At 38.1% G+C, this 16,353-nt stretch overlaps 1 protein-coding gene across 3 annotated transcripts in view; it reads right to left on the reverse strand.

Moving 5' to 3' along the window:
* The window catches only part of S1P (membrane-bound transcription factor site-1 protease), a 329,279-nt gene that overhangs the window by 20,923 nt on the left and 292,003 nt on the right, over window positions 1-16,353 (reverse strand). For all 3 annotated transcript variants that reach the window (XM_067145648.2, XM_067145647.2, XM_067145649.2), the window contains exons 11-12: window positions 15,509-15,635; window positions 13,189-13,430 (exon numbers count right to left, since the gene is read on the reverse strand). In XM_067145648.2, the coding sequence (XP_067001749.2) occupies window positions 13,189-13,430; window positions 15,509-15,635 (369 nt within the window). The remainder of the gene's footprint in view (window positions 1-13,188; window positions 13,431-15,508; window positions 15,636-16,353) is intronic.

Consider the following 16,353-nt stretch of genomic DNA (forward strand, 5'->3'; position numbering starts at 1 on the left):
TTGCAGGTGACGATCCAACTCAAAAATGCATCACCTTCTTCCACAAACCTTGCTGTAAGCCTCTGACAGACCTCCAAAAGTCTCAACTTCAGATTTTTGGTCAAAAGGCGAGGGACCCGTCTGGAACACACTTTACAGAATTGTAGGTGGTTTGTGATGATTACTTGACGGCTCCCATAACTGATTCCAACTTGTTTTGCCATTTCTGATACTGTCGCCCATCGAGCATCATCTATAATGTCTTTAACCGCATGAATGTTTTTCCCTATAATGCTGGTCCGAGGATGGCGATCGTATTGCTGATTTTCAACATGTTCTCATCCTTCCTTGAACTTTTTATGCCAGGCAAACACACGAGTCCTTGATAATGTTTGATCACCAAACTGTGCAGTCAATCTCTGGCAAATTTCCGCCGCTGTAACTCGTTCATGAGCAATAAATTTTATAATTATGCATTGTGCAGTGGAGGGGTGCAACTGTTGCTCCAACTTCGTAAGCATTACTGATGAAACGGCGGGAAATATTTAACAGCACGCTCTCCCAACTCCCGCCTAAGCATAGCAGAAGCACGGGGCCAGTCTTACCAACTGTTGATGTTCAGGAACAAAAATCCTGTTTATATTTGATCGACCTTCGTATTTTTTTATTATGACTTGTGAGGTGTGGCTATGAAGTTGTTTACGTCTATTATTATTATTTTATTATTATTATTATTATTTACGTAGTTATGTACGGAATTTATTTCGTATAAATCACGATCGTATTATGTGTGTGTTGTATGATCTGTCTCGTTTACCAAACCAGATGAGGTTATGTTACGACATGTCTGCTGTATGTATATTAATATGACTTTATTTACTGTAAGAACATGCAATTAATAGTATATAATTTATTATTACCTATAAATATGATGTATAAATCCAATGTAATATTGTGCAACTCAGGGTAATAAATAATTTTGTGTGGCTATTTCTAGCCGAGTGCAGCCCTTGTAAGGTAGCCCCTCCGATGAGGGTGGGCGGCATCTGCCATGTGAAAGTAACTGCGTTATTATTGTGGTGGAGGATAGTGTTATGTGTTGTGTGTGAGTTGCAGGGATGTTGGGAACAGCACAAACACCTAGTCCCGGGCCACTGGAATTAACCAATGAAGGTTAAAATCCCCGACCCGACCAGGAATCGAATCCCGGACCCTCTGAACCAAAGGCCAGTATGCTGACCATTCAGCCAACGAGTCGGGCGCAACACAGGGTAATAGTCCAGAAAATGCATCTTGTCACTAGAGCTGTATAGAATGTTTGATTCATTTGTAAATAGGTTATTGGAGACTCTAGAAAATACAGCCATATTAGACGACCAAGCAAGCCACTCATTTGTGAATGGGACTGCTGCCAGATTACTACCACCTGTGAAGTCTCACCATCTCGGAAGGGTAGTGGAAGCAGCGGACGGGGTAACCTATTCCACCTAAAGACAGACTAACCTAACCGCTAAATGCACGGACCTGCCTATTGTAATTAACGTTTCAGTGATTCAGAACCTAATACCGGACATTATATTAGGTCATGACTTTCTGGTAGAATACAAGGTGATCCTAGCCTATGCAGCTCATGAATTCTTTTTAGGAAAAGACAGACGTCTGAGGGTCGCATGGCACGATGGAAATCTCAGGACTCACAGTGATGTAGAAGTTCACGTAGACCTGGGAGATATCCAGTTAACACATCTTCAACCAAGGGAAGAAGAGGAGCTCAGACAAGCCTTAAAGGACTTTCCAGAAGTCATTACCAAAAAAATAGGAAGGACTACCACTGTAACGCACGCCAATGAATGCAGCACTTCCTCACCCATCAAGCAATGCCGATATCCAATCAACCTGGATAAGCGCTACTTCGTAATTCAGAAGATTCAAGAGATGGAAGGGCAAGGTCTCATCAAACCCTGTACATCTTGTTGGGCTTCGCCTATCGTTCTACCGAAGAAACAGAATGGGGAGTATTGAATGTGTGTAGACTTCTACAAGTTGAACGAGAAGACCGTTCGTGACGCCTACCCCGTGCCTAACCTTAAAAGATCATTGAAACTAATGAGTGGATATAGGACTTTCAGCACACTAGATCTGAACTCTGCATTCAGGCTATGATAAGCAATGCTCCCGGTCTAGCCCATCCCAACCCTCAATGGAAGTTGTGCCTGCAGACTCTGGCTTAGAAGCAGTGTTATTCCATAGTCTTGGAGTTGATGGGTCCTTACCCTAGAACACCAAGGGGTAAAACAGGACTCCCAGTAATCACCGACCTCTTCAAAAGATGGATTGAAGCCTTTCTGACACCAGAAGCCACAACGGGACACATCACCAGTCTTCTACAGGATGAGGTATTCAGTCGCTACAGTTATCCACTGTGCATTTTGTCAGACAACGGGAGTCAGTTCACGTCAAGGAACTGGCAGCAAATGATGTCTGAATGGGGTGTGGAGCACTGGACCACCACTATCTACAACCCAAGGGCCAATCCAATGGAACGACGGAACCAGGAGCTAAAAAGGATGCTATGGATCCAGCTAATAGACAAGGAACATCAACTGTGGGACTGTCAGATACCGCAGTCACTCTTTGCCCTGCGATGATGCATCAACCGTGTCACTGGCTATTCTCCAGCAGAGCTGTTCCTTGGTTGACTGCTATATGGCACCGGGGGATTGGGACATTCATCCACCAACCACTACTGGTCAAGATGATGCAGCTGTTTCCCTAGCAGAGTGGCAGCATAAGCAGCAGCAGGACATCAGGGAAAAGCAATATTTAGCCGAAAACAGATTCCTTACCCATGCCATGGCTCAAGATGTCGAAGAGACCCACATTTTCCTACCAGGTCAATAAATACTGTGACATAACCACCCAGTCAGTAATATGATTGAAGGGTTTCATGCAGGTCTCGCACCTAAGTGGATTGGTCCCGTCGAGATCGATAAGCAGCTGGGCCATGGTGTGTACTTACTTAAGACCAACCCTCCTGTCAAGGTTCACGTATCAGAATTGCGGCGAGTCACCCAACCATTGCACAAACAGAGTAGGCCTGGTACTGCCACAGGTCCACCTGGAGGAGAGGCTACTGACGACACGGCACAGTCTGGTCAAGAAGAGGAGAGCACACCCAGTGACGTCGAGGAAGGGATGAGATATAATCTACGATGAAGGCAGAGTCGAATTCTCTAAACCCATGGGTAAATAGTGAATATATCAAGCTCGGTTAGTAGGTGTTGTTGTTGTTGTTGTTTTTGTTGTTGTTGTTGTTGTTATTATTATTATTATTATTATTATTATTATTATTATTATTATTATTATTATTATTATTATTATAATTATTATTATTATTATTATATTTTGCGAATGAGCCCATTAGGACTACGCAAAGTACTTAGAGACAGGCATTTGCCTTTCTTTGTGCCCACACTTCCTTCATTCGTTTACTGTGTGCTTCTTTTCTCTCTTGAGACCATGTTGTTCCGGTCTTCTTCTTTGGTTTTTCCTCTTGGTCAACTTGCCACTTATGAACTTTGGTTCTGAAGATAACCCGGCTGTGGATGTCTTCAGGTGTAATTCCTGCCAGTTTGAGATCTGTTTCAATTTTGCCAATCCATTTTATTGTGTCCGTTTAGGCTTTACTTCGGTTTTCATAAAATTCAATTATTTGCTTGGTAAGTCTATCTGGGTTCATCCCTTTTATATGTCCAAAGAATCTTAATCTGCGTTTTCTGATGTCGCTGTGAATGTTAGAAAATTGTTTGATTTCCTGTTTCCCTCTAAGGCGGTACTGTTCATCTACGAGTTTTGGGCCTAAAATTTTTCTAATGATCTTGCGTTCCTTTTTCTGAATATTTTCTAGATCAGTTTTCCTGTTCAAAATTAGTGTCTCTGATCCATAGAGGCATTCTGGTTTTATAACTGTATTATAGTGTCTTAGTTTTGCATGCTTGGAGAGACACTTTTTGTTGTAGATATTTTGGGTGAGTCTATACGCAGTTTCCATTTTTTGGCATCTAACTTCATTGGCTTTTGTTTCCATTCCATTCTCCTGAATTATTTCACCGAGATATCTGAATTGCTGGACCCGTTTTATTTTGCCATATTTTGTCTCCATGAATTTAGGGGCTTCTTTGTTGCAGGTCATGTATTCAGTTTTTTCAAACAATATTTGGAGGCTGACTTTTTCCGCTGTTTCTTTCAGGAGATCGATCTGGTTTATGGCTGTTGAAACGTCACGAGTTAAGATTGCCAGATCGTCCGCAAATGCCAGGCAGTCTACTGCTAATTTACCCCTACCAAGAGTGATTGGTTGGTCAATCTTGAGGACAGACTTCTGTTTGCGCCATTCCTGTATTACCTTTTCAAGGACGCAGTAGAAGAGTAGTGGAGAGAGCCCATCTCCCTGTCTTACTCCTGTTTTGATCGGAAAAGGGTCTGAGATTTCCCCCAAGAATTTAACCTTAGATTTTGTGTCTGTCAATGTCTCTATTACAATTGCGAGTGTTTTCCGGTCTAGACCCTGTTCTTTTATTATTATTATTATTATTTTTTTTTTTTTAAATTTATGTAGTTATGTACGGACTTTATATTTGGTATAAATTATTTGTATGTTGTATGATCTGTCTTGTGTACTAAAACAGATGACGTTATGTCACAACACAGGGCAATATTCCAGAACAACGCATCGTCACTAGAGCTGTATAGAATGTTTGTCATTTGTAAATAGGTTATTGGAGACTGTAGAAAATACGAGAAAACATATTGTGTCATACTACTTTTCTAGAAGCCTGGCCAGGCATTGTATATAAAGAGGTAGTCTTGGGAGTTGGAGTTGAGTTGTTAGCGAGAGTTGCTAGTGAAAGTCGTGAACTCATGTTGTTATTTTGTTGTGTTGCTAGTTGATTGACATGGTAATGTTGCAGTCTTCTTCTTCTCTTTGTAGCAGTGTTTTGTTCAAAATGGTGGTTTATTAATGTGTGCATATAATGTTTGTTTAATCTATATAATATATAAAGCAGAATGTCTGCCTGTCTGTCTGTACGTCTGTTCCTTATACAAATCCATACCGTTCCACCAATCTGAACCAAACTTTGTATGCTTGCCTTTTAGGACCCTGCGAGTAACCCCATCTATGAGGAATTTTAACTCCCCTCTCCATTCCCTAAATGTAGGTCCTTTGGCACATTAACATAGGCTAATTTAGGCAAAATATTCAATTTGCTGTACCAGGACAAGACAAAGCTTATTTTAAGCCTCATGACACGTAGAACAAAACTCGATATGGCCCTAAGGGCCCAAAAACCATGCTTTAATGGCCTAAAACCAACCGTTTTGGAGATATTGACATCACATTACCCCTCTCTAGGAATTGGATGAAGAAATGACAAGCCGTAACCATGGCAATGTCAGCTCAAGGATTCTGCAGTAGAATACAGACCTGATGATCGAAGTAGGCACGTGCGTAAATGTAGGCTAGGCCAAGGAGAGATTTTGCTACACATATACCTGTCTTTAAAAAACAGCGTTGGGGTAAGCCACCCCTAGGGGTTATGGTCCAGAGGGGTTTTGGGGTCGCTGAGATGAACAGCGACACTCCGCATGTCATTTAAGTCCAAGTTCACCCGCATTGGCATGGGGGTGAGAAGGGGTGAAAAAAAAAATATACAAAATAATTGAGATTATGGATGAATGTATGTTCCAGCATAGCTTTCAAACAAACAAACAAACAAAAATGACTGTGGGGGCATAACTCCCCTAACACCGTGGCTCTTTGGATGCCGTTTAAGTCGTATTTCAGGCCCAGTCAGAATGGAGGTTGAGAAATGGTGGGGGGGAAGTCCAAAATGACCGAGATTATGGATGTATGTGTTATATTCCAGCATAGCTCTCAACTAAAACTGGTGCACACATGACTTACTATAGACTACTATGTGGAAAAATAATTACGTGGGGTAAAAACACCCCTAGCACCACTGGCGGAGGGGACAATACTAAAACTAATTCAAATCGATGATTATTAGTCGAATCCATAGTTTTTGGGGTCGCTTAGATTAATACTGACACTCCAGATGCCTTTAGGTTGAAGGTCATATCCAATCACAGCTCTCAACCAAACTCGGTACGGATATGAGTTACTATCTCGAAAATATATTGTAGTGGTAAGGCACCCCTCGGGGAGAGGGTGACATGTAAAATAATCGAAAACAGCCGATATTAGTGTTGAATCCACAGTTTCTGGGGCCACTGAGATGAATAGTCACACTCCGGATGTCATTTTAGTCCAAGTTCAGCACCCATCAGACAGTTGGAATTGTGTACATCATATCTATAATGCGACACATAAATACATTATGTTATAACTTATTTTTATTATTGTTTGAAAGGATCAACTACTTCCCGGACAATCTGGGCAGCCACAAGGAAGTACTTTAAGGCAAAACAAAATAATTTCTAGCTAAAACATAAAATTACACTTATAACAATATATCTAAATTTACAAATTTACAAGAGTTCATGAACAATCGTCACAAAAAAAAGAAGAAAAAAAACTTGAAACAAGTAATACAAATCCTAATAGTAAAAGTTGTGAAAGAGAAAATTACCAAAATTGTAGATGTACGTGTATACAATATCTTCCAGAATAGCTCTCAACCATACTTCGTACAAATACGAATTACTATCTCGAAAAGATACTGGAGGAGTAAAACACCTTCTAGCAAACCTAAGGGAGGGAATGATGAACAAGAATAATTGAAAACGACCAATATTAGCGTCGAATCCCTAGTTTCCACGGTTGCTGAGTTGGATTGGGGCACTCTGGATGCCGTTTAAGTACCAGTTCAGCTGCATAGGCATGGCGAAAAGGAGTGATGAACAAAATGTCCAAAACTGCCGAGATTAGTTTGATTAACGAGAAAGAAAATAATCTATAAGACTTGAAATTAAACACAACAATAACTTCTAAACTACAAAATAGTTCTCAATCAGTCAAAGCCACAATAATGAAATCTACAAAAATTCTGTTCACACATAATTAACAGGTAATGAAATACCTACAGGAAATGCCTGGGCAGCGCCGGGTAATACAGATAGTTTGTAAATAAAACAGTGTACATAACTGACAGCATTGCGTGTGTGCATCTTTGTAGTTACAACAAGCATCACCGACATGTTGCTGTCTAGCGCCATCTGTTGGCCTGTTTGTGCACTCATTTTAGGTGTCAATAAAACCCCATTTCATGTCAAGCACATGTGGCCAGTTGTACCCGACATGTTGCTATGTTGATATTTATTACATGTAATGTTGCTGTCCAGCGCCAGCTGTTGGTCATTTTCAAAATTTTGGTGTCGATAAAATTCCACGTCATGCCAATCATGTGTGTCAATTATTACCTCTCTACCTCCAATATTCCATGAAGTATTGTGTTATCAAACGTTAACAGACTTTTGGGTCACCCTGTACATAATATATGTGTCTCTTGGTAGTAATTATGATTAGTGACATTTATTTAAATTTTACATTGAGTATATGGGATGAACTTCATGTTTGGTTCCTTACTTAGTTAATAATTTTTAATAAAACCTTCTATTATACTTGTATTGGTCGACCTGTTCAATACAATGTTGATACAAGCCACTTAATACTAACTGGTATGTATACTCATAAAATGAGTAAAACACGGATATGTCTCAGCCCTTTATGAGTCATCTTCAGTTAGTTTGCATGAATAAAGACCGAAATTTTCAAAGTGAAATATGTGGACACAAAAAAAAAAAAAAAAAAAAAAAAAAAAATCACGAACAATGGAAAAGTTTAGTGTTTGTTGTTGACCACATTAAAAGTTTTTCATTAAAACTACATCTAAGTAGAATATTGTAGTGTAGTTATTTTATCAGTTAGTATCTTACTTGCATTATTGTCAAGAAATTTTTGTGGAGTATACAACATTTCCTTCATCTGACATATACAGTATAGGCCTACTTCTACTCACAGAATACATTATTTTATTTCTGTTAATATTTATGTGTTATTTCACATTTCTTTGAAGAAATAAAAGAATAGCTGAGGGTGGCAGGTGTAGAGGGTTTTGGGTGTAAGTGGGAATTCAGGAAGATGAGGGACGAGAGAGCGAGTTTGCGGGAGATAGATAGATAGATAATGCCTTTATCTGTGGCAAAGTTAAGGCTCAAGGCCCTCGCTTACACTTAACCACTAGAAGAGTATACATCATAGCGTAACTTATAATTACAAGTAGTACAAATAATATTAACAATAATAATAATAATAATAATAATAATAATAATAATAATAATCACAGTTCCAATAGCAATATCATGTACCGGTGTTATTCCAAAAAGCTTGCGCAGCTCTCTGGCCGCATTAATCCTGCATCATCATGCATACGTTGAACTACAGAAAGCCACCCTCCTGAACACCTGCCACATTGTGAGAAAGTTTCTAGAAATGACTTTTCCTCTGACTTACGCCGAACAGCATGAAGTTCCAGTAATACTGAAGAACAGATTCTCAAAACGGGGAGATAAGAAGTTGTTTAGCGACATCACCTGTGCATATTTACTGTATAAATGTATATGTTGTAATTATTTATGTTGTAAATATTTGTAGATATGTGTACCTATAGTTTCATAATCAAGAGGGCGACTCCTTGCTTAGGCCGAGTCAGCCCATTATGTTACTGGCACAAGCCGAGCCTTTCTGAATGGATGTAACAATAATAATAACTAGAGGAACCATGCTGCTATGCAAGATTCATTATAAATAGGTCAGATAACGAATCTTGATATAAAATTGCTCGATGCGGTGCCCAGGTATTTTCTTGAACATTTACTTTTAGGATTTGTACCAGGTGTATGCTGAAGTCTTTTCCGGTTTCACTAAGAGATTATGCCAATAGTAATAATATATGCCAAACTAAACTCCCAACACAAAAGCAAATATTAGATTTTAAGAAGAAAATCACTGACAATGATCTTATCATAACAAAAACTGATAAAGGCAACTCCACTGTTATTACGAATAAATCAGATTACATACAAAAAACTAAACAATTCTTCACGACAACTCGTATTCTATAATCAAAAGAGACCCTACACTAAAAATTCAGCATCAGCTTAAACAAACACTAAAAAATGCATCATGTCTATTATCAGACAAAGAAAGAAATTAATATGAATCCAGGCCTGCCAACTGCCAAAGTACTTCCCAAAGTACATAAAACTGATGTTCCTATCCAACCCATCATTGTATTCTCTCCATTCTTTCAATATTGTTAACATGTACCCAAGCATCTAGATTTCAAAAATTTGTCCCATTATTCACAACAATTTAAATAAATACAGAGGTCTGAGCCCACTAGAAATTCAAGATTTCATCTCTATTCTGAAAATGGTTTTGAATAACAATTATTTCACATTTGACAATAACATTTATCAGCAAAATGGGTTAGCTATGGGATTGCCAGCATCAGGCATCATAGCTGAAATCTATCTGGATCATTTAGAACACACCAGAAACATCTTTAGTAATATTATTTTTTGAATAAGATATGTGGATGACACATTTGTGATCATGAACGAAAGTGCAACTGACGCCATCAACACTCTATCCGACCTTAATCACACTGACACACATATAATGTTTACACTAGAATAAGAGACGATAAAAAACTAAATTAATTAGATCTAACCATCATCAGAAAACCTGGTTCATTGAGCTATAAGATTTTTCCAAAACCAATGCAAACCGCTAACACAATCCATCAAGATTCCATACACCCACACGCCCATAAATGTGCATCATACCATAGTATGGTACACCATGCTTTTAGCATCCCACTGTCTAAAAAATAACTTAAAAAGGAATTAAACACCAGTTGTAGTATAGCTAAATTTAATGGCTACAACAGCTCCCTTATAGAGAAAAATCATTAACAAACATAAACACCAACCTTCAACCACCTTAACAAAAGAAAAAACTCACAACAATTTTTTACCAATTTTTGCGTTTAATAATAAACAAGTCTACCAAATCAAAACATATTTAAAAAGCATGACACCAAAATAGCCTTCAAAACTTGTAACAGAAACACACATATTTTACACAATACCAATTATGTTAATCATAGCAATAAGTTTACCAAGTCAGGTGTTCATAGACTCTATTGTAAATAATTGTAACGCATCTTATGTCAGTCAAACAGGTAGAAGCTTATGAATGTATATTCTTAAAATTTTCATTTCTACTGCGTGGATCTTACTATCTTGTCTCTTATTAGTTACCAGCATTTCTAGTCCGCATGTTACAATTGGTATGAAATACTGTTTATATAATATTAATTTTGTTCTCTTCGGTACTTTGTCATCCCATAAAAGCTCTCAGACTTGATGATAAAATGTTATACCTTTATATGTCTGTTATTAGTTTCAGGATTGATTTCATTACTTCCGTTAATAATGCTACCCAGATATGTAAACTGCTCTACCGGGCGAGTTGGCCGTGTGCGTAGAGGTGCACGGCTGTGAGCTTGCATCCGGGAGATAGTAGGTTCGAATCCCACTGTCGGCAGCCCTGAAAATGGTTTTCCGTGGTTTCCCATTTTCACACCAGGCAAATGCTGGGGCTGTACCTTAATTAAGGCCACGGCCACTTCCTTCCAACTCCTAGGCCTTTCCTATCCCATCGTCGTCATAAGACCTATCTGTGTCGGCGCGACGTAAAGCCCCTAGCAAAAAAAAACAAAACAAAACTGCTCTACATCCTCTAACCGTTCTCTGTCTATGTTCACTTGACTTCTCTTTTTCTCTTTTCCACAATGCATGACTACAGTTTTCTTTTGACTAATTACCATTCCAACCTCCTTGAGATTTTCATTCCAAATGTCCAGTCTCCTTTGTACTTCCTTTTCTCTCTTTCTCCAAATCACCATATCATCTGCAAATACCAAAGCATTCACTTCATCACTACTGATACTCTGTTTTACACGTTTCATGATTTAATCCATCAATATAATAAACAATAATGGCAACAATGCACTTCCTTGTTTGAGACTTTTTTTGTATAAAATGTTTCAGAGTCACCACTCCCGACTCGTACACTGCTTTTACTCTCATGATACAACATTTTAATTTGGTTAATTAATGATTTTGGTACATTCCTTTTCAGTGGGCATTCCCATACATGTTTTCTCTTAGATGTATCATATGCATTTTCCAAATTCAAATATACAAAGATGTTTTCCTTGTTCCTTTCCAGATGTTTTTCCATTATTGTTCATACTGTAAATATCAAGTCTATTGTTGATCTATTTGGTCTAAAGCCATATTGCTCTTCCTCTAACTGTGTTTCTATTATATCCCTCAGTCTTCTGTCTACGACTTTCTCCATTATTTTTAGCCCATGTGGTAATAGAGTTATACCTCTATAACTTTCACATTTCTTCCTATTTCCTTTTTTGAACAGTGTTACATTGCTTCCTTGTTGCCAACCTTCAAGTATCCTTTCATCCTTCCATATGGCATTGAGGGCTCTGTATAGCCACTGTAGTCCAATGCTTCCTGCTGCCTTAATCATATCAGCATTAATTCGTCTTTTCCACTGGCTTTACCTTTGGTCATTGCTTTCACTGCCCTTTCAAGTTCCAACCATGTTAATGGGTTCTCTTCTTTTTCTCCATCTATTATTTCCATTTTCTTATCCCCTTCTTCCTCCGAGCAGTCATCCTCATTATAAAGTTTTTCAAAATACTTTGCCATCACCTTATGAAGACCCTTTTCGTCATGTACTATGGATCCATCTTCCCTCTCTAATGCCTTGATTTTTCTTGATTTATTCTTTTCGATTTTAATACGTGCCTAACAGAAACTATGTTGTGTGCAATAGTATTCCTGATGAACAGCCCTACCCCAGACTCTGCCCTTCCCTTTTTAACACCCGTCAAGTACACTTTATAATCTCCTAGCCTTCCTCTTTATCTCCCCTTAGCTGAATATCACTTACTCCTAGCACATCCAGATGCATCCTCTTTGCTTACTCAGCCAGTTCTACTTTCTTTCTTCCATAAGCTCCATTAATATTGATAGCTCCCCATCGAGTTCCATTTCGTTCGCCAAGTTGTTTCCAAGGAGTCCCTCGTGTGTGAAATGGGAGTGGGACTCCGTTACTCCCATAGGTCCCACTTTTCAGTTAATTTTTTATGAAATTTAAATGAAACTATCGTAGATATTTATTTGTAAATCAAGGAATTGATGACTGGAATGCATTACTTGCAGCTGTCTTAGAGCCTTTTCCCAAAAATATAAGATGCTTCAAGAATAGACTCCAGCATTCTGTAAATTGTGTGTAAATTTATATGTGATGGTGTCATATTTTTATGTAAAGCTCAACCCACTGTAAATTGTAGTATTAAGGCATCTGAATTATTTATGTGTGAATTTGTATATGAATGTGCTGTATTTACAATTCTAAGATAATAGTAATTGGACCGCTCAATCTACTATAGTGTAAAATTTCAAAATACTTAAGGTACGTGTGAATTTGTAACTGCATATGATGGTGTTGTAAGCTAGTAGTAAGCTCAATCTATAGTATTGCAAGTCGTAGTGTTAAACACTGGAAATACTTAAACTGTGTGTGAATTTGTATAGAATGATGCTGGATTTAGAATGTAACTAGTAGTATTTCTCGTAATATTTTCTTTCCATGGAATTACTTGTTGTACTCATGTTGTAGTTGTTGTTGTTGGGTAATTATGTTTTAACTTTACTTTATTATCATACTACAGTAAGTGATCATTACCACTGGAATATTTCCCAATTGCAATGTATTTGTTAATAATACTTTTTTTTTTAAATTCTGCAACAATTTCTTTTTTACTTTGTAACCACAGTAGGTAATTCCATCAGCTTGCAACTATACTGTGCCCAGTCTTCTGTGCTTATGTGGTAGAAATTTGAAACAGATTGATTCATTGGTTCTTACAAAATGACTAATATTTTTGATGTATGTATGAACTAAAAGCACATTACCTTGTTGCTAGGGAAAAGCTTACTTCTCTCCTTAAGAGAGAAATGCAATAATATCAGTCTGTGTCTATCTTTTTCAAACTTAGAAATGGCAAGTATTTACTGTCACATTACACTTACCTTGTATTTTCATCATAAAACTTTACTTTCTTCATTACAGTAACATTGTACCAGTCAGCAAATACCACAAGAGACAGGCCATTATCTACATCTCTTTTCAATTTTGCTACTTCTTCAGGAAAATATTCTTCCTCAGCATCAACTAGAAGAAGAGTTCCGTATTGTGATGCATCAAAACAGGTGAAGGGGGAACCAAGAACTTCCAAATAATAACCACTATTGCGCAGGTGCTGATACATGTCCTAAAATAAAATCAGAGTGTGAATATCTTAAAAACCAATAAAACAAACAAAAACATAACTGAAGGGCCACTCACTCACTCACTCACTCACTCACTCTCTCTCTCTCTCTCCCTCTCTTTCAGCTGCTATTCATTACCCTCGTACCACCACCACCACCACCACCACCACCACCACCACCACCACCACCACCACCACCACCACCACCACCACCACCACCAATGCACCCTTCCATCTTGCTCTATCCAACTACCATTGGTGCTCCTCAACCACATTACAGTCCAGGTTCCTTCTTATTATGCTGTACTTGATATAGAGTCCAACCACCTCAGTCTGGATCTACCCCTTATTCTCTTTCCTTTATTTATCCACTTTGGTATCCTCTACTCTTCAATCCTCTTAATGTGCCCAAACCATCTCACTTGTCAGTTTATTTCTCCCTATTCTGTTGGAAAGCTTTTCTACTGGGATTTCTTTTCTGATATCCTCATTTCTTACTGTCCTTTCTTGACTTCCTTATCATCTTAATAATTTCATCTTGCTTGCTTGGGTTTTATTCTCCTGTCTTTTCATCAGTGTCCAGGTTTCTGCTGCATATGTCAGTACGTGGCAATAATACATTTTACACACATCACCTCTTTCCGCTTCCTTGGTACCCCTTTCTTCACAATCAAGTTCGTCACACTCTGGTAAAATGTATTTCCCAGTTGTATCCTTTTACTGATCTGCAGCAATTTACTTCCGAAGTATTTGAAAGTTTCTACACTACTGAAAATATAAATAGCATATCGTATACATTATGCTCCAAATCTTTATACAAATGCTATATATGTATACCTCACACTAGAATCAGTACAAGTACAGTTAATGAATCTTACTTCAAATACCAAGCAGGCTTCTATTATTCAGGCCAGTCCTGCAGTCGAGGGGTAGTGAGCCTGCCTCTTACCTGGAAGTCCCAGGTTCAATTCCCAGCCAGGTCAGGGATTTTTACCTGGATTTCAGGGCTGGTTCAAGGTCCACTCAACGTACATGATTACAATTGAGAAGCTATCTGATGGTGAGATAAAGGCCCGGTGTAGAAAGCCAAGAATAACGGCCGAAAAGATTGGTCATGCTGACCACGCATTAACTCATAATCTGCAGGCTTTATTCACTAACACACTCGATATGTTCCTTCAAGGCATTCCCATGTCTTTTTACCCTGCCTGTCCAATATCAAGGAATATAAAGATCACATTTTTTCCTTTCTCCCAGTGCTTTTTAATGTTCATCAACAGCAAATATCTGATCTGTGTTGCCCGAATTCTTTTGAAGTCAAACTGCTATTGTTCAAGTTGTGGTTCAATGATAAGCTAGTATTAGATGTTGACAAATGGCAAGTGGTTGTCTGTGACTTAAGTGATTAAGTCCAATCTATGAAAGAACATATTGGTTGAAGTTAGTACGAGTTCAGAAAGTGAATCAAAGTAAAAGGACTTCCTATGAGACTGCTGAACTAAGTCAGAGAAAAGCCAAGCGAAAACAGGTCTGGGAGACTCTTGGTAAGTAAAAACTTGAGGATACGTGCTATAGAATCAAATGAGAGTTCATGCAACATAGAATAATTGAAGCTAAGAAACTCAATGTTAGAAGACATACTAGTTTATCACTACATCCTTTTTTAAATGATAGAACGTGACAACATCCTCAGTCATATTGCTAGACCTTCTTGACTAAGGCTACTGTCTCTCATATCAGATAGCTCCTCAGTTGGTCTCATGAGGCTTGGTGAACCCTGTTCCAGCTCTCAGTCCAAAATTACCGGAATTCAGGAATTGAACTCAGGGCCTCTGGATAAGAGGCAGACATACTACGCTTACATCACAGGGCTGGGTCCAATAGTACTAACTGTAAAGAATATTTTGACATTTCTAATGATTCATGGTCAAAGGCATTGCAGTTTAACAGCTCCATTTATTCCAGAATGCTATGAAAGAAATATTAATAAACTAACACAATGGTGTAGGAAAGAAGGATGAAATGTACACACTAATTTAAATATACTCTTTTAATAAGACGAAATGAAGAAAAATTCTTACCTTGAAATTGGTATGTATATGATCACCATTCCAGTCCAAAGGATCATTTTTCATACGAAGATTATCTCGGGGAAAATAACCAGGTGGATATCGCAAATTATGATACTGGTCCCAGAGTATGCGTTTGCTAACAGTAAAAAAAAAAAAAAAAAAAAAAAACACACACACACAGTAATAAACTATGAACATTATTCAATACACAAGGAAAAGGGTACAAACATCTGAGCAAAAGGAGTTCAAATTAGGCAAAGTGTTTTACTATTAGTACAGTAATGAAAATGAAGTCAAATGCATTCAATAATAATATAATCATCTTGAATGGTTTCCAGCCCTCAGCTAAGTAGGTTGGGAACATAAGCTTTCGTACTGTCTTGTGTCTGCCAATATCCTGTTCTCTTGTATCCTTCTCCATTCAAGTCCTCTGGCCTCTACACTCTCCTAAACGTTTTCACACCGGTGGACTGCTATAGGAGTCGTGTGTTATCTGGCTTTTCTACGCTTTTCTGCATTACAACTGATTGATAAATTTGACCTTTGAGATATCTAGCAATTGTCTTGTTAGTCTATAGTTACTAGCAGTCAACAAATGTCAGGGGCAATCAGTTTGAGTGACCGTACTCATCACTTGCCGTGTACTTGCTGTTCACTGTCAATGTATTAGCACCTACAGGTAGTTTTAAGGTGTTCTGGTATTGTATTCCATAATGTACGAGAAACTGCAGGATACATACATCTTTCATTATAGACTGTGATGCCTTTCAGTGTTCAATCTGCAAGCTTCTGTGAACAATATATTTAAAACAGAAATAGACAACCTGTCATGTCTTAACAATACAAACAAATAC

The sequence above is a fragment of the Anabrus simplex genome, chromosome 4 (genome assembly GCF_040414725.1).
Source record: "Anabrus simplex isolate iqAnaSimp1 chromosome 4, ASM4041472v1, whole genome shotgun sequence".
Classification (NCBI taxonomy): Eukaryota; Metazoa; Arthropoda; class Insecta; order Orthoptera; family Tettigoniidae; genus Anabrus; species Anabrus simplex.